At 34.4% G+C, this 26,142-nt stretch overlaps 1 protein-coding gene across 1 annotated transcript in view; it reads right to left on the bottom strand.

Annotated features, from left to right (window-relative positions):
* The window catches only part of RYR3 (ryanodine receptor 3), a 249,476-nt gene extending 223,921 nt beyond the window's left edge, over window positions 1-25,555 (bottom strand). The window contains exons 1-3 of the mRNA XM_032213643.1: window positions 25,538-25,555; window positions 25,296-25,415; window positions 12,680-12,787 (exon numbers count right to left, since the gene is read on the bottom strand). Coding sequence (XP_032069534.1) covers window positions 12,680-12,787; window positions 25,296-25,415; window positions 25,538-25,555 — 246 coding nt within the window. The remainder of the gene's footprint in view (window positions 1-12,679; window positions 12,788-25,295; window positions 25,416-25,537) is intronic.
* Between the last annotated feature and the right edge of the window lie 587 nt (window positions 25,556-26,142).

The following is a 26,142-nucleotide window of genomic DNA, read 5'->3' on the forward strand; positions in this document are numbered from 1 at the left end:
TATGACAAAAGACTTCAGAATTATATCACCCTTAGGCACAGAAAGAATAGGAATGTGCCTTGTCAGCCTTTGCAGTTGTCAGGTAGTATAAAACTGAAGCTAATAAAAAAAAGATCAAATAAAAACATGACATACTGCTTGGCCTGTCAATATCAGATTCTGCTCCCAGCTTTTCTAGTTGTATTCTTTAGTTCCTTTCTTTCTTATTTTGATGTGTCTCCAACTGTTCCAAGCCCAAATCTGGGTCTGAAATCACCTCCATCACTATAACACAATGTGTGTGGTCAGTTCATTTGAATTAAACAGCTAGGAATATGAAAAGGATTGAAAGGGATAATCCTTCATCAAAAAATAAAGTGAAACATCATTGACTGTGAGCTATAACCATACAAATCTAAGTAATTAAGGCATCAGGACAAAAATATGAATACTGAGTTTAAAGACTTTAGGAATAAAACCAAATGGGTGACCTTGGGTGAATCATTTTCTCTCAGCTCTAGGAAATGGGCAATGGCAAACTATTTCTGAAAATCTTGCTAAGAAAATGGCAGGGACAACAGTAGTTCAGACAGTTGCCAGGAGTCAACCAGGAGGAGATAGAGATAGAATATAATGATGGCTTCAGAAGAACAGGCCTTAGGTAATATTTCTAAGGTTTCTAAACTACCAAGGAGAAGAATATATGTAAGATCAACATACTGTACCAAATGATTCTATCTAATTGGTAGGGAAAACCTTCAAAATCAAATATAATTAGGACTGAAATTCTTTCTATTATTCTCCAAATGAATATTCAATTTTTATAATTCTGAATATAAATATCATTTTCGTGGAAGAGATAGTAACAGCGGTATTCAACATTAGAGCAAGTCCTAAGGCCAGCTTTCTAATAGTAACATTTCATGACACAAGAAGCACCTAATCAGGGTCATGAGAATTAGTTATAAAAAGTTGGAGCCTAGGTTATAGAACACCTTCCATATTATTAAAAAAAATAGGTAGTCTCTTTTGTACAAAAGACTAATGAGAAATCTTGGTCCAGCTAACAAACTTAGGTAAATTCATAAATATTAACATTCTGGAAATATATTATATTTCCCTGCAAAGAATACAAATCCTGTAGGCTATTTAAGGGTAAACTAATTGCTGTGGTTCAGTGGCATACAGACTTATTAAATAAAAAATAGATCATAAACCCACACAATGGCAATTTATTCTTCCCAATTCACCTTCAGTGTGGAGGTGTGAACTACAGTATTCTGTAATCTGTGTCGAGCCACACAGCTACATTTTGTATTAAGTCATGGGAAGGTGTTATGATTTGTCACTCCAAGTACATTTACTCAGTAGGCAGCAAAGGAAGTCATGCTGATTCAGGTTTTCAACTGAATGACAAAATGTAGAGTTGAAACAATAGTCCATAGCTTTCCTCAGTATTCATCTGACTTCAATGCAAAACACTTATGTTACATAACTTAGAAAAATATAGATGATATAATAAGAATGTCTTGTGATTTTTCTTAGGTCTTTACCGGCCAAGAGAAGTTAAGTGAAGTTATTGCTGTAGCAACTTAGGATCAAACTAACAGATTCTTTTCACAGTTCTCAGGAGCTGCAACAAAAATGTGTCATTTGGGGAGAGGATATTTTATCTTTTCTTTCTCTCTCCAATATATCTTCTCACACCCAATGATTAAAAAAAGAAAGCAGGAATAGAATTACCTACATGTTATCTCAACTGCAAAGTTTAGAGCTAGCCAGAAACAGATTTAGATCTATGAGTCTAGCTTGTTATTTTGTGCTTGAAATGTGGCAGGAAAGGTTACTGGTGCGAACAGAAAAACAATAGCAGTATTTAGATCTTCTTTGTCTTTATGTTTGACATCCATATTTCTACAGATAAATGTTTGATATAGCTTGGAGAGGGAATGGTATACTTTTGCTTCTTTACAGCAATGTGGCCATTTTCAGGCTCAGTGCCATGTTTTGCCCAACGTGAATCTAATAAAATATAATTAGGAGTTTTAATCAGGAATCTAGACACCTAGGTCCTAGGTCAAGTTACAATTATCCTTCTGGTTAATTTTGATTAAACAAGTTACAAAGTTAGGGAGTATTGTCCCAAGCTTCATTCTGTGGAAATATGACATCTTTCATAAAAAGGAAAGCCATGAAGTGGATGCATAAACTGCTTGATAAATTCATACACTGCCCCTAGATTGAGATGTACTGAATCCCATAGTTGATTGTCAGCTTTATGTAGTCGAGTATTACAGGAAGTAAGGCTGAAAATTATTAGAAAAATAGTTTAAAAAGTCTTTGCAAAGAGAAAACATTGCAAAAGTAATAATAATCAGATATCAGGAAAAGATAGGTTAATTATTAATCTTCCTTAAAATAAAACAATAGTAGCTCAAGTCCTTGAGATTTCATATTGAAAAAATTCCAAAAAAGGCGAAAGAACTGTTCTTGAAATGGATGCTTAATTATGAGTGTATACACAGCATTTTATGCATATTAGGACGCAATCACACAGGGAGTCAAAATGAAGTGCCACAATGCAAATGCTTATTTATCAAAACACTGGTTAATTACATTTCCTGTACATCACCGCCATTGCCATCTCAGCTGAAGTAGAGATTTTAAAACCTTTTGCTTCTTACCTTTCAAAAAGCTATTTTTTAAAGAAATAACGCCAGTTTAGTGGCTGGCATAGTTATTTTCCTCCCACTGAAACTTCCCGGAGACTAATTTAAAACACAACTAGGTGGGGGAAAAGGGGGGGACAACAAGACATCCACCCGAGGCATATGTACTATTAGATTAGTGGGCCAGAGAAAAGCTCAGCATCTGCTTTAGAAATCCCTTGCTCCAACCTAAGTTATATTGTTCTGTTGGTAGACTATATTATTTCTAGAAAACATTTTGTGGGTTATAGGTTTCCTATATTTTAGTTCAGAGGCAAAAACCATTGGATTTAGAGCTGTCGGATTTTTTTTTAATCCTGTGGAATATTAGATTTTTATTCTTATACAATGAACATTTCTATGAGCAGGAAATGTGGAAAGAAATATAAATGAATTTATAACATCACATTTTCAATATTAAGTGAAACTTCTCTCAATCATCACCTGTGCTAAAAGTACTAAATGCACATTTGGAATTACTTGCATGAAAAGAGGAAAAGCCAAAAGCCGTAATATGAACAATTATCTTCTAATTATTTTAAGGACATAAGAGTTGATCTCACTGAAGCGTTTTCAACCTTGTTTTGTTTCTTCTCATAATTTTCCAATACAATCATGATATTGCATGAATAGTGGGATTGACAGTTGTTGCAGATTCTCAGTCATCCAGGCCATGGCTGTCCCAAAGGTGCTTTTCCAACAGGCAACTGGACTGTCTTGTTTTTTTTTTCTTGAAAACATTTCACTTTTCATCTAGGAAGCTTCTTTTGTTATGACTGAATGGTGGGGAATGGGTTTGTTGCCTTTTGGAAAAGCATTTTTGAGATGTTTCATGTATTTATTTTAAAATATACAAGCCTTGAGGGAGGAAGAGACATCATATGGTGTCCATCTTGCATGTACTAAGTATATTTCTCTCCAAACTACATCTTACTTTGACTACATTAACTGTTCCTTGGTATTCTGCCTGTGACTCAGATTGGATTACCACAAATGGTTGAGAGACAAAGCCTGCAATTGCTAGGCAACTAACAGAGTTTCCCCCCCATTGTCCACTGCAAAAATTACAAATGATTATCTGATCAGTCCTGAAATGGAAAAGGCAGAGGAGGTACTTAGCAACAAAGTGATAGTCAGGGCAATTTTGCCTTAACAGGAAATAGAGAAGAGTGGCTATATAAATTATTTTTGCATAACATTTTCAGCAATCCTAAATGCTAAATGGAGATGCACGTTCCTTCCATGGCACTTGAGAAAACTCAAGTTAGGTCAAGCTGGAATTATGCATTTCAACAACCATGGAGCTGCTGAAAATATTCAACATGTGATAGATCATTATTGTGCCGACAGCATACTTTTAAGTGGCACTGCCAATTAACTGGAGCATGGGCACTGATTTTTTTTCTTATAGGGAAGTGATAACTCATTATGGTTTGACTATCTCTGTATGTTATATGGAGCTGGTAGATAATGAGAAAGATTTGCTTTAAAGGAAATAACAACATAGGAAACACAATAAAGGCAATTGGCAACTGGATTATATTATATAGTGATCTGATTGCTAATCCCAAATATTTTTGGGTGGAATGAAGCAATTTCAATATTAATCTTTCACTCTTGAAGACTATTTTTCTCTGCAAATTGAGTCAACCAACCCTAATGACTTACGCAAATGCATGGATACCATTGTTGCCAGAGGTTGTTAACCAATTGATGTGTCATGTGTCTGCATTTGCTAATGATAGTAAGTCACAATGAAGGCACAGATGACCATTAAGTAAAATGGTGAATTGGACACATCTGTGAAAGAAAATTATAGGGGGATGTGAATCTCTTTTCTGTTGATAGTGCCATCTTGAAGAAACTAGCTCTGATTCTTGCTTTAAATTAACTTTCTGTGATGCACAAGAATAAGGCTTTTTTCTTAAGAAAAAGAACACAAAACCTGTTCTTAGTAACAATCTCTCAAGAAATTGCTAAACTCACATCTATAAGAAAAGCACAATATGATTAGTTAGCTCTATAGATGGTCAAGCATTATGCAGGCAGGTACTTCTGTAAAAGGCAGGTGTGCAATTTCTCCTACAGCCCAAACCAAAATGATTTTTGCCAGGTAGTGATTAAAGAGAAAAGGAGAGGGGTAAGGACAATAGTAGACCTAAGTGGCTACTAGAAGATGGGCAAATCTTAATTCCTGACAGTACATACTGAAGCAACTGCACAGTGAAATATGTCAAGCAATGTCCATACTCAGCAAAAAGGATGAGAGGAGAAGATCCCACATACCAACTAGAAAATCTAAGAGTGATTATAAACTGCTTCAATTAAGGACTGGACATTTGACGTGGGTATCATCATGAAACATGGTAGAAACAAAGTAGACATATTGTGGTTAGGAGCAAAAGATAAAGAACTTGTACACAAAATCTTCTTTGAAAAATAATCTTACAAAATTTAGCAATTCTCTAGCAACTTTGCTTGGTTCAGAGAAAGGTTTTTTCCATTTTCTCTGTATATCCTTTTATTTTGTCCCTTCTGGCAGCTGTCCATCTTTCCTTATGCAGAATAAATTCTGAAGCATGTCATATAGAAAAACACACATTTAATTCTCAAGCTACAAATTTCAATTTAATGACAGAAACATATTCTTCTAAAGAAAGACCACGTCCTAGACAAAACTTGTTATTCAAAATTAACCATTTAAAAGAGTTCACATTTTGCTATCATAGCCTTTCAACTCTCTTTACTCTTATCGCAAACAAAAATAGGTTGCCATAAACATTAGAATCTAGTTGAATAGCTTGCTTTATGGAGTCTCAAGAGTTCCACCACTGAAAGTTTTCAAGCAAAGGTTGGAAAGTCACTGCTTAAAAGTGTGATATGAGGATTTGTACTAAGGGATGGGCTAGAAGATTTCCAAAGTCCCTTTCAACCTTATGATTCTCTATTTATTCTGTACATTTTGGAGAGGAGCACAGCATGGTACCTAGTACTGATAGTACTGAAACCATTCACCTTCATCTCAAGGCAGATTAAGATGCAAAAGAGGAAAACAGAAGTATGCAGATAAGATAATCCAGTTAATGAGAATGAATATCACTTCCTCTAATAATGGATACAAGTAATTGATATTAGTAGGGGGGAAAAGTATTGCCAAGCTTGGAAGAATTGCATGATTGACAAGGCTGTGGTGGCGATAGGCACGATGGTCCCTATAATGATAACATAAGGAAAAGAAAATGTTTATGCTCAATACCTTTGAAATGCTGTATCACTAGAAAAATAAAAATGGAAAATTGGGAGTTGGAGCAGAAAGCCCTGTCTGAGCTCTTTAGAGACGGGGATGGTTAATTGGTAGAAATGCTTAACAAAAGCATTCCTAATTGTATGGCAGAACAACATACTGCAATATTTAACTCCAAGTTCACTTGTACCACCATAGAAGAAAATTTTTTCAGAAAACTAATGGCAGATTTTCAAGCCATTCTTTTGAAATTTTTGCTACCTTTCTTATGCATATTGAAAGAGGAATAAATCCTATGGAAATAAGTAGGCTTTACTTTTTCATAAACATGCTTAGGAGTAGAGGATTAGGTTAAAAAAAGGTCAGTGGATCTTATAAGTCTAAAAAGCATAGTTTTAAATAACAGTTAACTTAAAAATAAAAGTTCAGCAAAGACCACCATTCTAGTCATTAGTTGTAAATGTTTTATTATAAGAAGCAAAAACATAAGAAACAATCAGCATTCAGAACATTGACACAGTGGAGGTATTTAGGACAAGAATAAATGGAATGAATTTCATGCAGAGTCTGAAGATGATATGAAAACAAATGATTAACATACCCATTCAAAGACATCTCTAGGCTAGCAAAAGTGAAAACAAAACGATAAATGAAAATTTAGTCTAACACATATATTGTTATATTGGTAGGATTCAGCAAAGTGGGTGTGCTTCAAGTTCACCTCTGTTAAACAAAGGAGATTCCTTCTCTGTTGCTATAGCTCCTGCCCTCTGGAATAATTCCCCCCTTTCCTCCCCCCCCCCGCAAATCCCTTCCCACCTTGATGACATTTCCTAAGAAGGAATGAAAAATTCAAAGATTGGTTGGATGGTGAGATTGGCAATATGTAAATTGCAGTGTATAAATTTAATAAATTAACAATTAACAATCTGGCTATTTCACAACCGTTGAGATGGGATGGTAGGTGAGCCTCTGTAAGATTAGTTGTGATGTGATTTTCTTTTATTGTTATTTGATCCTTCTGAATGCATAACATCTATTTCTCTTTTCTTGTTCTGCCTTTTTAATTATGTAAAGTGTCCAGTTGGGTATTCTTTAAATCAATATAAATAAATACATTTTTAAAACTATTTAGGAAAGTATTGTATTACCACGAGCAATAGTGAAATACAAACTCGGTTTTCTGGAAGTAAGTCAACTGAACTGAACATTTTGTTACATTTTGAACTGAAATAAAACTTTGATGGTGGACACCAGCCATAAAGTAACTATCCAGCAAAACTCATCGCTTTATCAAAATAAATAAATCATGAAAACTAGCTGTGTAAAGAGTAAATAAAGGTGTAAAATGAGATTTTGTCTAAGATATGAAATGTCAATTCGCTTTGTGTAGTCATGTTTCTAAGAAATAAACTAGCATGCAGCAAGCTAAACGTAAAATCAGGCTGCAGAGAAATTCTTGCCAAACTACTGCAGTAACTTTATATAATCACATTTGGGAGACCAAAAATAAAATAAATGGTCAGCATATAAGTTAGCTGGTTGTGCTTTCACCAAGAAAATCCACTGGGATAATTAATTTAGCTGGCATGCTTCTTGTTTCATTCCAGTACACTGAGAGTTCTTAGGTATTTCCTACACCACCACCCCTTACTAACAGTGCAAAAGCAAGTATTAATAAAATATTTTTGGTCAATCTCTTATTTGACAATTGATGTTACAATGAGGACTTAATATTTATTGTAGTAAGTGATATATTCATCTGCATGCAATTGCTAATGAGGACTTAATATTTATTGTAGTAAGTGATATATTCATCTGCATGCTTATTCCTCCTTTAAGAATTGGATCAAGTTCAAAGCTCTTTGGGCTACGCAACAACTGCATGGCTTGCTCCGTACAACAGACTTTCACTTACATCTACCAAAAAGATGATTAATTGCCAGCTTTCCCTGCATGGTTTATTATTCAGGAGTTGGCAGTGCCTGTTGGAAGTGGATTGTCCCAATCTTCTCAACACTAAAACCACTTTATTGATTTTCACAGACTATCTTTCTACACATTGTAGGCTATTTAAAAATAATCAATATGTAATAACACAACACATATAAAAACAATTTCAATGCTTTGAGTGCAATGTAAGTTCTAACAGCAACATCACTCTTAAGATTCAGCTGTGAGAAAAAGATGGATACAAGCACTACAGGTAACAGAATATCTGGTCCTGTTTTTCTGCTGAAAGCGATACACTTCCATTATTCTACTTACTGAAGGTAAAAAATAGTAGAATCTGTTATCCTTTCACTAATGAAAAGATACCTGAAAACTAAAATAAATGAGAAGCTCTTTCTGTTTCTACAAGAGTTAGAAAAATAATCTCACTAACTGCTGGAAACTGGATTCAAGGGTGGTCCTCTATGTACTATTGGAATAAATTCCATTAAATTAAGCATAGCTTATATCAAAGTAGATTTATATAGGATAAAACTATAAAGTCTTTCCACAACTTTAGTTCCTGCCTTTCACAGATCTTTCCCACAATTAAAAATGAAATTTAATTTGTAATCCTTTTTGCACCCCTGATTATTTGAATATCTGCAGTTGTTGTCCACTCAATAGCTGGATGAGTATTAAAGATTCTGTAATAGATATTGCCGTTCTTCCTCTCAATACGTAATTACAATGGGAAGGGGCACATCCATTAATCCTTTGTCTAACACGTGCCTATTAAAAAATCACATGAGTTTTTCCCTAGGCTCACAGAGACAACCAAATTTTTATCCATTCTAAATTCAATTTTATATGAGATTTTATGTGAGATTAATCTGGGCTGCTTCACTATTTCCAGATACATTCTGATGTCAAAACACTTTTAATTTATTCTTTATCTCTATTGATCTTGAAAAGAGCTATCAGATAATCATTGTGTGCTCCTTCTGATCAGTAACTAAGCACAGAGCACTTCCAGCCATTCAGTGTTTACTTCTTATCTTTTCAAGGTGAACAATTGTATTCATTCATCCCACTTCTAATTCCCCCCCCCCCCATAAATTAGAAAGCAGATTACTAGTATTTCCTCTTTTAAACATGTGTTTGTGTGCACATGTCCATTCAGTGTTTATTCCTGTTTCACAGGATTCCAGTGACTGTACGATAAGGCAGGTTGCTAAAAACAAATAAGTTTCCATGTATTATAAATTTTCAGATTTGTCTGCCTACCATAAAAATCTCTTTTGCTTTCTCAACTCCTAGTGTTGACCTACAAACTTCTGCATTTGACCTCCTTTTACCAAATAAGCAAGTATGCAGCTGCTGTATCAGAAACAGGATTTATTAGCTGAAAGCAGCAAAGCCCCATTCAGAAATACAAAGTCACTGACCCCAGGGAAATTACCCATGACTGCAAGTCCCCCTGTTGCATGTTCTATTGAAGAGTGAGAAAGGAAGGTTGTATTTATTTAAACACAATTCACTTGACAAGATGATGGGATACATGTAAGCAATCTTATCTGTATATTCTGCAATGTATATAATGTGTATAAATTGTTTAACCTGAGATTAATTTTCAGAAAGGGAAATTTGAAGTTGGCTCCACTGAACAATCTGTTTAAAGGAAAAGGGTTATGGTTAGGGATAAAGACCATTCTTTTTTAATAATAAGCCCAGGAAAACATGAACATTCCCATCAAAGGGTTTTTTGTTGTTGTTGCATTTTGGTAATCATGTACTATAGTAAATGTGCAGTAATTTATTATTTATTCATAAACAATAATTCTGCCAGCATTTATATTTGTGTGCTCTGTGTTTTTTTTTGCTTTTGAGAACTCTCATTTTCCAATGCATGGTTTGTCCATCACAACTCGCCTTTTCTCTAACACTGATTTGGACAGGTGTTTTTTAGATCAGGGGTCCCTAAACCATGAGCCGCAGCCCAGGGGTGGGTTTCTGCTGACATTACTGCTGGTTCGGTGCACGTGCAATTTTGCTCTGTGTGTGCACAATTGCCTGTAAATAGGTCTGTGCATGTGCAGAACATTTAAAGAGGTTAAAAAAAAGATGTTGCGGTGACCGAGGAACCAGTTCGGGGGCATGGCGAGCATGCTGTCCCTACCGGTTCGGCGACCCAGTCGTCATTTCCACTGCCGGTTCCACCAAACCGGTGCAAACTGGTAAGAACCCCCTCTGCTGCAGTCCACTATCAGACCATGGCCTATTTGGAACCAGACTGCAAGTGGCAAGCCAGCACCCACAAGCGCACACAGCTCCCCTTCCGCAAGCAGTGGGCAAGTGCATACATGCTGCCCCACAGTAATATGAGTGGAGCTGTGCACATGCATGTGTGCTGGCTAACCCTCCCACAGCTGAGTTCCCCTCACCACCACCCCCAGCCAGGCCACCAAGCCGGAAAGGTTGGGAGCCACTGTTTTAGGTGCCTTATAACAACAAATCTTTTGTAATATGTCCTCACAGGAAAGGTCATGTATGTAAATACACCCTCTTTCCATGTTTCTGCAATAACTTTCTTACTTAGGTTGTGTTTGTTTCACAATTAAGTATGTAAATACAAATACGAAAATGCTAAATTAATTTTGCAGTGGGAAAAAGAACAGCTTCCTTGATAAAATAGACTAGCACTTATAAAAAGAAAAAAATGTGTAGCTCAGTGTTGAACTGTGGGGCCCTTGGTACTCCCTGAGCTAGAAGATATTATCTAGTTTGGTAATGAAAGATCTTCAAGAAAACGACTGAGGTTGGACAGCACCAAAGATCCCATAGACTTCAACCACAGAGGTTAGAGAATTCGGAAATTTAGACAGAAATGAGGAGCTTATTTAAGTTTCAATGTATTCTGACCCTCATATTCCAGTTTTGATCAAGATTTGATTGCTGTGTAAATGCACACAATATTTTTCTCAGATAACAAATTGATTTTTTTTAAAAAAAATCAAACATATACCAGATTATAGAAAGTTAAGTGTGGCTGTGAAGCAATATATCAGTTGTAAAAGCAGTCCCACTGAGGTTTTGGTAAGGCTTTATTTTAACAAGATGAAAAAGTTTGAGGGGAGTGCCTTTTTTTAGAGCGGGGAGGCTTGCTTCAGGAAAATAGAATCAGACAGTAAGCACAGGAAGCAGATTGAAATGAGTTCCAGGAGTCTTAAAGTGGAAATAAAGTTAGAGAAGGAAAACCAGAAGAAAGAGAAATAGAGGGAGTAAGGTGGCTAGCAAAAGTTGGGCAGAATGGAAAATGTTTGAAAAGTATATGGAATAGCGGCAGGAGAAACAAGACCTGGAAGAGGCTTTAACCTATTCTGGGCTTCAAATTGTGGATAGGAAGTCAAACACTATGATCAACTAGTAATCAAACTTAATTTCTTTTTCCACACTATCCCTTCTATAGAGAAAAAGAGGGATTCACTACTTAATTATCAAAGTGGGTAAATCTGAACTGTCAACAAGACTGAACAATGTTACTGTGATCCAAGGGTTGACAGCCTCAGTGGGAAATGTATTGATTTTACTTTATTTTGATTGTATAATTAGTATAAAAGTAACCAGAGCAGCTTAGTTATAGTCTGTTTCTGTTGAGTTGTTTTTAAATGGTGCTGAATTTCTCAGGAAGAGATTAAAAACTGGCTTTTCTTTCAAACCATTCACCCTGGGTGGAATCCATAGACAGTTGATTTCCCTAAGATCAGAATCACTAGGCTCTCTTCACATAGAAATCTTATTCTGCTTTTACACTGGCTAATTTCATGTTCAAGGAGTTTCTACGTAGATAATCTGATCAAGATCAGAGGATTTTTCTATCTGAAACTCACAGTCATCAAAAGGTACAAATCATTTCAGCAATTACATGAAATTCCTATTGCAATGTTTAGCACCCCATATCATTACTTATATATATGAAACCTTTAGTTTCCATTAAGTTCATGTATTATAGAAAACCAGTTTGGTCTAGTGATTAAAGCACCAAACTGGAAAGCGAGACATCATGAGTCCAAGTCCCACCTTACCATTGTAAACCATCTGGGTGAATTTGGGCCAGTCACTCTCTCTCAGCCTAGCCCACCTCACAGAGTTGTTGCTGTCGTTTTCAGGGGGGGAAATAGGAAGTTTTGGATCTGTTTGTTGCCTTAAATAATAAAGGTGGGATACAAATATATAAATGTATTGGCTTGAGCCATCTCTTCAAATACTTAGTTTCAATTTATGCAATTATATTTTAAAGCAGAAGAGGGAATGATACGAAATATAATTCAAAACCTCTTCTTATTTGAGTGCAAAGTATTACAAAAATAAATTTACCAACTTAATCTGCTCCAATGATTTGGACAGAAAAGTAATGCTAGTCTGCAAATGACCTACATTCAATGCAACTCGATTTATAAACATTTTGAATTGTCAAAGGGTAGCTGTATCTCCAAGAATATGCTTCATCTTGCATTAGCCACTTGCATTCCGGTAATGACTAAGAGCTGAAGAAATGAATATAGGTAGTTTTTAATGTGCTGAATATTTTGTAGCTGCCTAGCCAATTAAATGCACTTGTACTGAAATTTAAGGCAGGTTGAAATTTAGAAAACTTGAGAGGTTGGAAGATTTCCAGGAAAATATTGAAAATATTATAAAACTTGTTGTTAATAGTCTTTATTTTGCAAGGCTTCTGGGTCCAGAGAGGAAAGTAAAAAGTTTGCTTTTATAAGACTGAAATTTCACAATGTCAAAGGAAAACAATTGTACTTACCCCTTCCTTGGAAGTGTTTCTTGTGTGGGCAAGCATTTCCTGGAGGGCTCTGACAGATAAAGACTGCTCCAGTACAAAATTACAGATGCAAAGATCAGGAGGGACATACTGGAAAAAAAATAGCAACAAAGATCAAACTTTCTTTGTTTTTGTCTACAGAAGGTTTACTCACTGACGTCAGTGTAAGGCTTTTAAATTAGATCAGTTAAATCTGATAGATTAATCCATTATACGTCTGTGAATGCACAATCATTTATTGCACCACAAAATAAATAATGAACCGACCTTACATATCCAAGCTGCCTTTCTCAATATGACACACTTTGTATGTACTGGCTATGTATGTTTTTATTCCCAATCCATCCCAAGTACATTGTGTTCTATGCTTTGAACAAAAGCCTTGCAAAAACACTGCATATAAAATACAGGTAAATAGCGGGTATATAAATCAATTGCAAAAGCAAAAAAAAAATCAATTATACTTTTTATTTTCAGGTTATGTCCCATCCCAAACAATGTAAAAATAGCAATAAGAAGCATTTCAAATGTAATTAGATTATGCAAAAGACCGGTAATAAAAACAAGACCGGTAATTTGGAAAAACTATTTTTAACTATGAAACCTAATAAGGAAGGTGCATTTCCTCCATTTCTATGTTCGGATACCATTTAGAATTGCCAAGGTATATGATTTAAGTTAAGACTCCATCCCAATTAAAGAGATTACAGGGTCATTAAAAGAAAAAAGTGATTTAAGTTATTTTGGGAAATTCTCTGAAAAGATCCTTTAAGAATAACTAACTAATAACAATATTTTTAATCTCAAGTGTTAGTATGAGTAGCCTTATTATTAATATTTTGCTGGCACTTCTTGCTGGCAAGTTGTAATTATGATATTAATTATAATATTTATTATCATAGCTTTTCTTTTTTATATAAACATTCTGTACAGGAATATCATAAATCAACTTTCTACATAATAGTTAAGATTGATTGTATGGGGAGATTTACATGAGAAGGGATGAAGATGACATTCCTTCCTGCTCTTTCTGACAATCAATTATACTTTTTATTTTCAGGTTAAGTCTCGTTCCAAACAATGTAGAAATAGCAATAAGAAGCATTTCAAATGTAATTAGATTATGCAAAAGATCAGTAATAAAAGTTGATGTGATTGGGGAGAGTGGTACCTCAAATATCCTAAACCCTATGTCATGTAGGATTTTAGAGGTCCACACCTTGAAATGAACCTGGAAGTAAACTGGGAGACAATGCAGCTCATGGAGCAGAAGTGTAACTGGTTCTGAATACAGACATAACTGCATGTGCCATCATGTTTTGCACAGTTGAAGCTTGTGGATGTTCTTCAAATGCAATCCCATGTAGAGCTCATTACAGTAACCCATAGGGAGGTGTCCAGGGCATGAGTGACTGAACATGGAGTTTCCTGATGTAGGAATGGCTACCCTTGCACCCAATTCAATCGTACCTCCTAAGGATGACTGCCACCTAGTCTTCAAGCAGAAGTCATGAATACTTAAGAACCTCTAGAGTAAAACATCTCACACTGATGTCTTTCCCATAGATTTAGATAAGATATCTTCTTTTTTTCACTCCCAGATTCTTGGAAATATATAATGATGTCTTTTTGATATCTTTTTTACCTCCTTTTAATGAACATTTTATAATTGTGATTTTCTGGAAGGATTTCCCTATCCAAATTATTACCCATTTTTTTTTTTTTGTTAAATAAGATGCTAAAATGTAGACTGCGACTCTGGCATAAAGACCTGAAACTATGACATCGTTGACAATTCATCTTTTGCAATTTCAATTTATAAAAATGTGTCACAAGTAAGCTATTAGACTGTTAACTGGATTTTAACTCCTCTATCAGATAAATTAGATTTAATAGTGTTTATCTCACTGGGGATGAAGATATGGTGCAGGCTGAATTTCTAGAGCATGTCTTGCATAAGATATGATTCTTCTTTTCTTTAATTGGATTAAAATATGTATTTTAATCTATCTCCCAGGGTTATTATAAATGGAATTATTTCTTCACATATCCAGATGCTTTATAGTACTCATCAAGAACTCTACTATCTTATTAATTCAATTTTGGAGTCACTGATCTGTTTTATTAAGCAATTGAAGGACATTTTGGACTTAAAACGGCTGCAGTGGAACATAAAATTGATAATATAGGCTGAAATTTTATGTATTATTGACAACTATCAGTGCCGTTTGCCGAATTTATAGATATAGTTCAAAATTAAAACAATTCCTACATGCTCTAATATTGGGGAGGGGAGGTAGATTCTTTGTTGTCTAAATTATTCTAAAGACTTAATCCAAGGAATTTTTCTTTATTTACTGGTTTATAGAGGCAATTATTTCAAACTATTTCACATTATTAGAATCAGGTGACACTGACATTTGTTCTAGGATTCTCCCATTTTGAGTTAACATTCTTACATTTGTTATTATGACATAGGGAAGAGAAAAAAGGTTTAGATATCATAATGTGATTTGGAATTAAAGAACAGAATGTATCATACATTGATTGTTGTTAAAACATTAGTTTATTCATTCATGAAGATTATACATCACTTTAATTCAGCTGGACAGTTTTCACTTGAACACATCCAGAGAAAAACCTGCCTCTATTCTGCATAATTGGCTCCACTATCAAACTGTTTTTAGTGCCAAGAAATGTATTTTAATAGTCTGTTGAAGTTTAATTCTATAACTTAAATCCTACCAGTCCTCTACTATGAAACCAGGAAAATTAGGTTACATATTACCTTTAGTCTTGTTTAGAACTAAGATTCTAGTTCACTGATAATCCTCTTTATCTTCTCTAAATAAGTTCCATTTATTCATGAAATGTGGTGTCTAGAACTGAACACAATATTCAAGCTAGATTCTAGTGAATGCAAAATAAAATAGAACTATTATTCTTCTCCTATGTTCATGAACTAGAAAAAAGGCCCAAAGAAAACCAGGAATGCTAGTTAAAATTCAGAATGTTTGTTTGTTTGTTTTATTAAATGTATTTGCCACTCATCTTGTATCTAAACAACTTGGGGCAGCTTACAGCATTAAAATATAGAAATCCTAAAACAATAAAAATTGAATTATTCCTTTTTTTTATTTCTGTTGTTTGGTACAAACAAAAAACCTAAAAGTTAAGGTTCAGTGTTAAACTTATGAAGGAGATTGCAGAAGGAACCTTAAAGTTGATATCTTAGGAAAGAAATCAATATTTGGAAGTAGAAATAATAAAAAAATAAGCAGTCAGGAAAATCAGTTCTCCACATAAAATAATTTGATAATAAAATAATACTGGAAGTTATAGAAAGGTTAATCTAGCCATCCAGGTCTCATTTATCCATCCAATGCAAATCTGCCATCTTTATCATGTATCAGGCACAATAACACTGGGGAATAATATGAACAAGTTTTCTTGTGCATGATGATTTTTTTAAACAGGCATTAAAATTATACTATTTATCTTCCATTTTGTAAAGCTGTTCTGTACAATGTATGAATGTATGACAATCAGATTTAATTAAAGTACTTTAATAAGCCTGGGAAATGAGATAGGAGTGGATACTATTAATTACATGTTATTGCAAAATAATTTCCAAGTGATTTGGGCCTGTTAAGTTTATTATCAATTTGTGGAATAATTATTATTAAATATTTATGTTAGGCTGTAACCTTTTATTTTACAGTTTTATCTGTAGCATCATGTTCTTTGTTTTAATTTAATTGTGATATTTTGGGGGAACAAAATAATTAGAAACCAGAAAATAACAGGTAAGCGTAAGATTTATTCTAATCTTGTTATATTGTCTACTGTTAATATCATTTTCTACTTCAATTAGTCATCTAACATATATCTAAATTTTAGGCCTTCCTAAGAATATATGTCACTACTAAAATACACTATTGTGAATAATATACGTGACTATAAACAGGTTAAACAATCACAATTTTTCTGTTTAATTTTTCAGATAAAAGTGAAACAGAAACTAAGAACAAGTAATCTGGCCAAATCAATTGCAAGGCTGTAATCCTATGTGTGAGAGCCACCGATCTTCGCTTTATGATCACAAATGGGACTAGCAATTCCGTTACTAAGCAACATGGTTGTTAAGTAAGAAAACTTGAGATTTTACTGTCAGCTTCTACATTGTTTTGCTATCTCTGCAGATTTTGACATTTTCACAATCCATTTCTTTACTGTGGATTATTATTCTTCCATCAATGAGAAAATCAACCTACTGAGTTTTTTCCAAATTCATTGTCCATAAGTCCCAATAAAAAGAATTCTGGTTTCTTTGCAATATTAACCTTTAAGATCCTTTACATCATTGAATTTGTAGCCAAAAATGTCTTAGTTTTCTCACAAATCCATGATGCATTGTAAATACTTTTCACATGTTCAACTCTGGTTTGAAATACCTTTGTATATTTTTGAAAATTTCTCCAGTATGTTGATACCAATGATGTATCATTTTGAAAAATATTCTCTAAATTATGACACAAATAAATTTAATAGCAATTACCCACATTCTCTCTCAAGTGTCTATCTCAATGTTACAGCCAAAGTCAATAGCCCATTTTGTCATGTAGTCTTTAACCTGTTCTTCTGTTTGAACTCTTCACATACATTTATACTTTTTTGTTACTACACATTCATTATTTGTACACAAGTTCAAGTTCCATTGTTTTTAAGTTCCATTGTTTTTATCCATATTATAGCTTTCTTTTCTGTCTTATTAACAATTGAAAATTATGTTCTTCTATAGTTAATTGTACACTTGACTTTTATCTTATTTTTCTCATTCTCTTATATTTTCTTCTGTTAATAAATCTTGATATGACTTAATTGGTATGACTTATTGATATGACAGCCTCTATCTGCTGCTTCTCTTCTGTAAAATGTTTCCTGTGTTGAGGTCAATAAAGATATCTTCAGGCATAACCCATGCTTGTATTTATTCCATATTCTCAATATAGCACTGTCACATACGTAATAAAAATTCAAATCCACATTAACTTTATTATACCATAAGAGCCCATGCCAACCAAACTTGAAGTTATGATATTCCAATTCTAACATACCCTTATTTCTTAACAAGATCGATTCCTTCATCTAAACTAAAAAATAGGCAGCACATACAATTTTAAGTCTACATATAAGTTGCCCACCGTCTTTTGTACCCTGCAGAAGTTTATATTTAATCCTTGGTTTCTTATCCAACTGTACAAATTTAGATAATTTTTTCCTACTGTTTAAAAGATATGTGATTTTTCAAAACTGGCATTGTTTGCAACAGAAGTATCATTCGAAGCAATATATTCATTTTTATCATAGAAATTCTTGCAACAATAAGTGCAACTTTTCCCATTTTAACATTTCTTAATTTCATTCTGTACCTTAATATAATTATTCTGAAATAACATACAATTCATGTTAAACATAGTACTACTAGCGGTGGGTTCCTACCAGTTCGGACCGGTTCAGCTGAACCGGTAGTGGTTTGGTGGCATGGGTCACTGGAACCGGCAGTCCACCAAGACCTGCCACACCCAGAACCGGTTCTCCTGGCAACACCATAAATGTCACCATCTTGTTTTTTGCTTCTGTGCATGCACATAACAATTTTTATTGTACTGTGCATGTGGGCACAGCATGCATCAAGCGTGCAAAGCATGCATGCACTGTGCGCCCACAAGCAAACTGGCAGTAGTGGCTGCCAAACCCCACCCTGAATACTACCCAGATATTTTACTTTTTTTCTCAATCTGAAAACCAGTTTTTCCAACCAGTTCTTTTTTAATTCCTATTCTCATACTTTTAACATTTTAATTTTCTCTCTATTAAGTTTAAACTCAGCTAGTGTAGCAAATTCCTTCAGATTTTTCCATTATTAAAAACAAATCATCTGCAATGATTAGTTTATCTACTTTTCACCTTCATCGTAGTTATTCTCATCTTAAGAACTTTTGGAGCCAAAATAAAGAGCAGTGGAGAAAGGATTAAACCTTTCTAGAATATCTTACAGGGTTCAGGGAATACACTATTAACTATAAATTGTGCAGTATGTGAATATATATATTGATTTTACCCATTTAATAAAGTTATCTCCAAAATCCATTTTTTCCAAAATGTCAGCTGAATCCACACATTAGAACACTCAACTAAAGCACATTATATCTTAACACCATGTGTTAGTCCAGTCACTGTATTTTTTTTAAAAGTGGGCATTAACTGATTTTGTTTCTCTATCTTTTTTTTACCTTCATGGCTCTCAAGGTTTACTCTTTTCTGTCACTGTTGACAACTGCTCCAACATACAAACACCCTCAGAAATATTCTGTGTTCTTCCCTCCTACCCTACCTCCTTCTTCTATTTAGAAGGTGCTGCTGGTTCCATTATGTTTATGTGCTCTTTTTACTTGGGCTTATACTTGCATGCCCTTGCAATTTTTGGCAACATTCCCAAAGAGAACTGAGGTATCTATTGATAGCTTGCTATGCAAGTAAGCTATAAAGAAAATGAGATAACAAACATCAGCTTCCAATTTGTCTTCAGAACTTGGAACTCTGCCCATTCCATCATCTGTCCTTCAAAAAAAAAACACCTCTATGTTTCAATCATGACAACAGCTATAGTGGTTGAATCCAGTTCATGGTAGACTGTTTGAAAGCTTACATTAAAGAACAAATTAGACTATAATATAAATTAGATCCACAATTTGCACTGTGAGGCCTGTATAGTGGTATGAGAATGGGGCTTTAAATATTTGTGCTTGACAGATCATGTCCCAAAAGTGCTTTTTCAAACGAAATTGGACTTTGTTTTTCCTTGAAGATGTTTCTCTTCTCATCCAAGAAGCTTCTTCAGTTCTGCTTCTTGAATGAGAAATGACATGCCTTCAAGGAAAAACAAACTCTAGTTGCCTTTTGAAAAAGCATCTTTGGGACAGCCACGACCTGGATGATTGAAAGTCTCCATAGACATTTGACAGCTCAATCCATAGTAGAACATTTTCACAACTTCCATAGCAGAACATTTTCACAACTGCAATGAAAATAAAAGCTCTCGCTTCACTATTTTCTTCACATTCTGAACAGCAATTCATACAGATTCAGTGTGGCTTACTCCACCCTACCTACACAATAGTTAGTTCTTAAAACAGCAACAATTACAACATGAGATCTAATTGCATATTACCCCACTCCAAATGGCTCAAACACTCTCAAAAAATGTAGAAAATTAACATTTCTAATACTGAGGGACAGTAAAGAGCGATTAAGGGGAAACGGTCTGCAGATCTCAGTTCTGTAAAGCAGCAGGAACAGCCATCTCTCACTCTGCTTTTACATCCTTCTAACTCTGGGATTTAGATCTCTACTGAACCAAATCACCCCACCAAAAACTTACTGTGGATGAGAGAGTTCAGATTATGAACACTAAGAGAAGTATTCAGAGATCAAATGTATAAAAATGTAAGCACAGACTGAATATTTTAAATCAGAATGATGTCCATTGGGGGAAAATACTAGGAAATATAAATAGTCCTCAGTTTATGACCACAATTAATCCCAAAATTTCCATTGCTAAGCAAGATGGCTGTTAAGTGAGTTTTGCCCCATTTTATAACCCATTTTACCATAATTATTAAGTGAATCACTGCAGTTCAAAGTCCAGGGTTATGTGTATTTTACCTGTATGTTACCTGTATGTTACCTGTATTCAAGCAGAAGATATCAAAGCATAGTCAGCTAAACAAATAGGTTTAAAATTAGTTTCTATCCTTGGGCTGTCAGACTCTTAAACACAACCACAATCACTCCACGCACATACAGAAATGTATAACTAGTTTTTCTTTTTCTTTCTTTTCCTTTTTTCTTTTCCCCTAATTACTTGCATTGGGATTATTCTTTTTACTATTTATATTGTTTGTATTTCTTGTCATGGATTGCACCAGTGAGGTTAAAACCATTTTCTTTGTATTTATTTTGTACAATAGCAATAAAGGCTATACTATATTTTAATTAAAACTACCAGAAGAAGCAAAGAATCAAACAGCTGGCCTGCCAGAAAAAAATAATCATTGACTGATGCTGTCCAGAATTTCCATCAATTCCTCAGATGGGAAAGATATTAGAGTAAAATGATAGAAACTGCAAACATTTTGCTACTCATATATGCTTAGGATATTTTTTCCAGATTTTTGATAAATTAATCAATATATCTCTATTACTTTTAACGAAACACCCAATATTTGAAGAAGTTACGTATTTTCTTTTCCACTAAGATGTTTCCATAAGGACAGATGAAAGGTATGGTAACAGGATATCTGATCAGGCAAACTTGATCTTAGATGCAAGGATTAATCCAGAGATGATTAGAGAGTAATTAAACTGAAGCTCAATTATTATCACTTCAAAGAGCGGCAGTGTTTTTATTTTATTTTTTAAAAAAACTGTTTCAAGACTATCAAATAATATATAGATAAGCACACAAGTTAAAATAGAAAATAAGCTTTAAATTCTTAAATTTTTAATTAAGAAAAAATAAATTTTGTTTTCTGTGAGATAAGACTCTTCTATCTTTTTCTCTCTTCTCCTACCCACCTTTTTTAAAAAGATCTGTGTTGGTTATCCGAGATATTTTCTGGAACAGATATGGAGGTGACAGGGACAAAAGATAGAATGGATAGTCTGTGGGATTCACTCTAGGTTTCTACCCACTTTCCAGTCCTCACTTATGAGGACTCTTCACCCAATCTCAAAACAATCACATTTACTGAAGATGACACATGCATTGGGATTCTGTTTCAATTTTAGAAGCATACATTTAGATAAAAGAGATATTCCTTCTTCAAAGAAAAGTTTGATAATAGAATAATCTGCCAACAGAAGATGTGAAATCATCCTTCTAGAACAGTGTTTCTCATCATTGGCAATTTTAAGATATGTGGACTTCAAGCCAGGAGAATTCTGGGAGTTGAAATCCAGATATCTTAAAGTTGCCAGGGTTGAGAAACACTTTCACAAAGTTTTTCATAATGACTAATTTCAGGCATATTTTTGGATAATTTGTCACATTGACACATTTTGTCTATTAAAACATATTTGCTTTCTAATTTGCATTTCATCCTTCTGATCATTCAGCTCCTGTTGTTTTCACCAAATTTGAATAGTAAGGCTTCTTTCAATTGTCATGAAACGTAAATCTTCAGAAATAATTTGCAAGGTTAATACCATTTAAAATTACAGAAAACAAGATGGGAAATTGGAGGTTTTGAAATTTCTTACACAAAGTGCTGATTACTGGTGGAAAGGTGCTGGAATCCTTTTCTCTTTGGGGCAGGTTGATTGCCTTTTTTGCATAGTCTATAGATGTTGTTAATGTCTATGTGTCTATTGATGGCTAATTTGTCAGAGTGCCAAGCTTTGAGAAATTCCCTGGTGTTTTTGGACTTGGCCTGGTCTAGGATTGTCCCATTTTTCCTATTTAAACTATGGTTAAACCTGTCTATAAATTGTGAAATTAAAGAATTTTCATCATGTCTTCTGACTGGTTTTCATGGATGCATTCTGCCAGTCTTCTGTCTGGTGGTTGTTGTTGTTGTTGTTTATTTCTCAACTTTGTGGTGCCACCTTTGGATCTGGTGCCCTAAGCATGTGCTTAGTTTGCTTAGTGGTTAATATACCATTGTAAGGTACCATCAATGCATAGTGATTATTATCAAAATTGCTCACACCATCCCCAAACAGCACCAGTTTGATTGGGGCAACACAAAAATAATCAGCCACACTACCACCCACCACGCCTGACACTCCACAATTCCATCAATAGACACATTTACCTACAACCAGCCTAAGGACCCTTAGAATACAAATCAACCACACAGGTAACCAGTGGCAGCACCTCTCCTCAAACAACCCACGCAAGCACTCCCCAAGCAGCACTCACCTCCCAATGACCCTCACCTGATGTAACTTCCTCTTCACAAGACTCCTACTGATGACTCACACCTGACCCATCCCAACCCCTTAAAAGACTTTCACTTGACACATCCACAAACCATCTTTTCATATTACAAATAGTGCCATCATAACACTGATGCAAAGCGGCAACAGAATAATCCAAACTTGTTTTGCCTCAAGTACTTTAATTTAATTTATTTAAATAGATTTATAAATTAATAAATAGAAATAATTTAATGACAAACATGGTTCTCTCTTAGAATGAATTTCCCTTGATTATTTATACAGCATTCTTGAGTAAAGTGGGTACATTTAAATTAAATGGTTTCATTTTCATTTATAGATAAAAGGACATTGTTGTAATAAAAAGCAGATTATATTTAGAAAAGAAACTTTTCAGATATAAATTATAATTATAATTTTTCATGCAATTTGAATCATGGGACACTGGAGCCAACAACAAAGCAATTTAGAAGCATAAAAATAACATAGATATTATCTGTCAGTAAACAATAATAAATGCATCACTATTTAAAGTCATACATCTGTAATTCTAGGCAGCCACAAAGATTTCATATTACTTTAATTTAATAAAACAGCATAAATTCGCTGCTGAATTTCATTTCACAGAATTCAAGAATAACACTGTCATTAAGGCATAGACATAGACCATTATTTGATGGGTTGCAGGTTTCTATGAAATATAAAACTTTACCTTTTATGCATGTGAAAACTGTCTTCCATTTTTAATAACAAAGTCACAGTTACCAACTTTTAAGTACTAGTTTTATTTTCATTACAGGGAAAATAAGCTGAGCAGCTAGAGAGGTTTCGCATGAAGGCAGGATACATTTTCTTGCTAATGCAAACAAGCTTTCTGACAACTTGATCAGTGGCTCTGAGAAGACTCTAATTCCCGTGTTCCCTGAATTTGTTCATGGAGTAATGGGAGGAAAGTTGGATTCCTAACTGAGGTCCAAGTAACCTCTACTTCAGTACATTATAATTGAAAATACGAAATACATGTAGATAGAAAAAGCAATCAGACTATTACCTTTTGCTGGTTAAGCAACCTCATGCAAAACACAGAAAAGGAGGATGAAAAGATAGGCCAAATAAATTAAGGCATGAGGTTGAAAACAAAAAATACAGGTAAATTTGGTTTATATTAATATTGTTCACTATGGCTCTCTGTTCTTGCAAACCATGCTTGTTTCTACCTCAACTGTACACTACTCGCTATATTGCTTTTTCTTTGACTCAACTTATTCTTTTTGAGAATGTCATTAATTCAATCTAACCACTAGTGTTCTGGCTTCCCCTTTCTCTTGACCTGTTCATTCTTTCCTTACATAGTGGTTCTGCAATTTGCTCCCCAGTCATTCTTTGTAATATGACCAAACCACCTTTTGTTCTTACATTGATAGCTTCTGTTCCTAGGAATTGTTCTCAGACTCTGCAAGCTGCTATTTCTGCATCGCCAACACTTCTGAAAGCCAAAGCCAGATCAGTGCAGTTCTTAAAGGCAAAAAACGGCCTCTCTTACTAGTGCCCTCCAGATATAGCATTTGGTCATTTTGGCAGCAATAGACAAAGACTGATATCCAATATAACTGGAGGAGATCAGATTGGAGAAGATCAACCAAGAAGTTTCATATCACTTGGAAAATGACTGATTAATAGATTAATTTAACACCAGGCCTTTTCCATCATTCTAAACCCTTTCTTACTGCCTCTGTTTCTTATGCTGCATCATAGATGACTTCAATTAAACTGCAGCATTTCTTATATACTGAGTCAGCTGTTACTGGAGCTAAGCTTTAAGTCAGTGATTTTGAAAAGATTTTATCTTTGGCAGAAACAATTCAGTGGAGTAAAAAAGCAAATACAAAAGAATAAAACATTTTTACCCCAAAAAAATCATACCACATTAATTATTAATATGTGATTAAACTTTATTATTTGAGAAATAAAAGGATATTTGATATAAATCATTCACTTTGGTACTAAAAATATGTTTTTTAATATATGCCATGAAGCTAACCTAGAAAAGCATTTCTTGTCATTGGTATCTTCTTTTTAATATAGAATAGTAAAGAAATAGAATATACAAATTCTACAATTATTTATTTACATATAACGGGCTGATTGGTACTAATTCAGGAAGAAGACATCATTTGTCTGTTGTATAATATTACTATGGACAGCACAGATTGTGATTTGATTCCCTACCCCCACCCCAATTCCAAGAATAGTTTTCCTTGTAGATTTCCAAGGACACTTTCCTTATAAATGTCCATGTAGCTCAAAGGATAGTTTTTCTTATCGAAAATTAATGAAACTTCCATTCTTGAATTGCAAAGTCAGCTGTCAAACAAAGTCTTAATTTGTGTGAGAACACCACAAAGCAAAACAACTCAGGATTTTGCACACCTCCTACAGGAAGTGCAATAAAAATTCTAATAACCGTTTATAGATTAATGACAATTTATTTATTTATTTACATTGATTTATACAGCTGTCCACTTCCCCAATGTGATTCTGGGCAGCTAATAAGAATTAAACTACATTTAAATTAAATTATAGTAAGGAGTCTTACTTTAGCTTCTGAGGTTGGTTCCAAAAAACAGAAGCGATTTCCAAGCCCCTCTGCAGCCAGGCAGAACTTGCGCTGTTCTTTATGGATGTTGGCTACACACTGAAGTACAGCTTCATCATCCTGTCATGAGATACAAGAACCATGTGAACTAATTGGAAAAACTTGCGAGATTTGATTGGAGATGAATTGGTTCATTTTGACAAATCTCTAAAGAAAACATTTATTTAAAACTGGCAATGTACTCTATATATTTTTGACATAAGTAAAACTGTATGAAATTTCGGTTACGTAGTCCTGTCTTGACTTGTTCTGAGGAGAGGTGTGTTAATTTATGTCATCAAAAAATTCAGGCATTTGTTGTAGCTTCCTTTCTTTTTTTCCACCTCCCTCCAATTTAAATCTGCAACAAATATGTTTAGGGGACTGGAGGCTAAAACATATGAAGAATGCTTGCAGGAACTGGGTAGGTCTAGTTTAATGAAAAGAAGGACTAGGGGAGACATGATAGCATGTTCCAATATCTCAGGGGTTGCCACAAAGAAGAGGGAGTCAAACTATTCTCCAAGGCACCTGAGGGTAGAATAAGAAGCAATGGGTGGATTAGTATCAAGGAGAGAAGCAACTTAGAACTGAGGAGAAATTTCTTGACAGTTAGAACAATCAATCAGTGGAACAGCTTGCCTCCAGAAGTTGTGAAAGCCCCAACACTGGAAGTCTTTAAGAAGAAGTTGGATAGCCATCTGTCTGAAATGGTATAGGGTTTCCTGCCTAGGCAGGAGGTTGGACAAGAAGACCTCCAAGGTCCCTTCCAACTCTGCTATTGTATTATTGTATTAAATCTGAATTC

This window comes from Thamnophis elegans, chromosome 1, assembly GCF_009769535.1.
Source record: "Thamnophis elegans isolate rThaEle1 chromosome 1, rThaEle1.pri, whole genome shotgun sequence".
In the NCBI taxonomy this organism is placed as follows: Eukaryota; Metazoa; Chordata; class Lepidosauria; order Squamata; family Colubridae; genus Thamnophis; species Thamnophis elegans.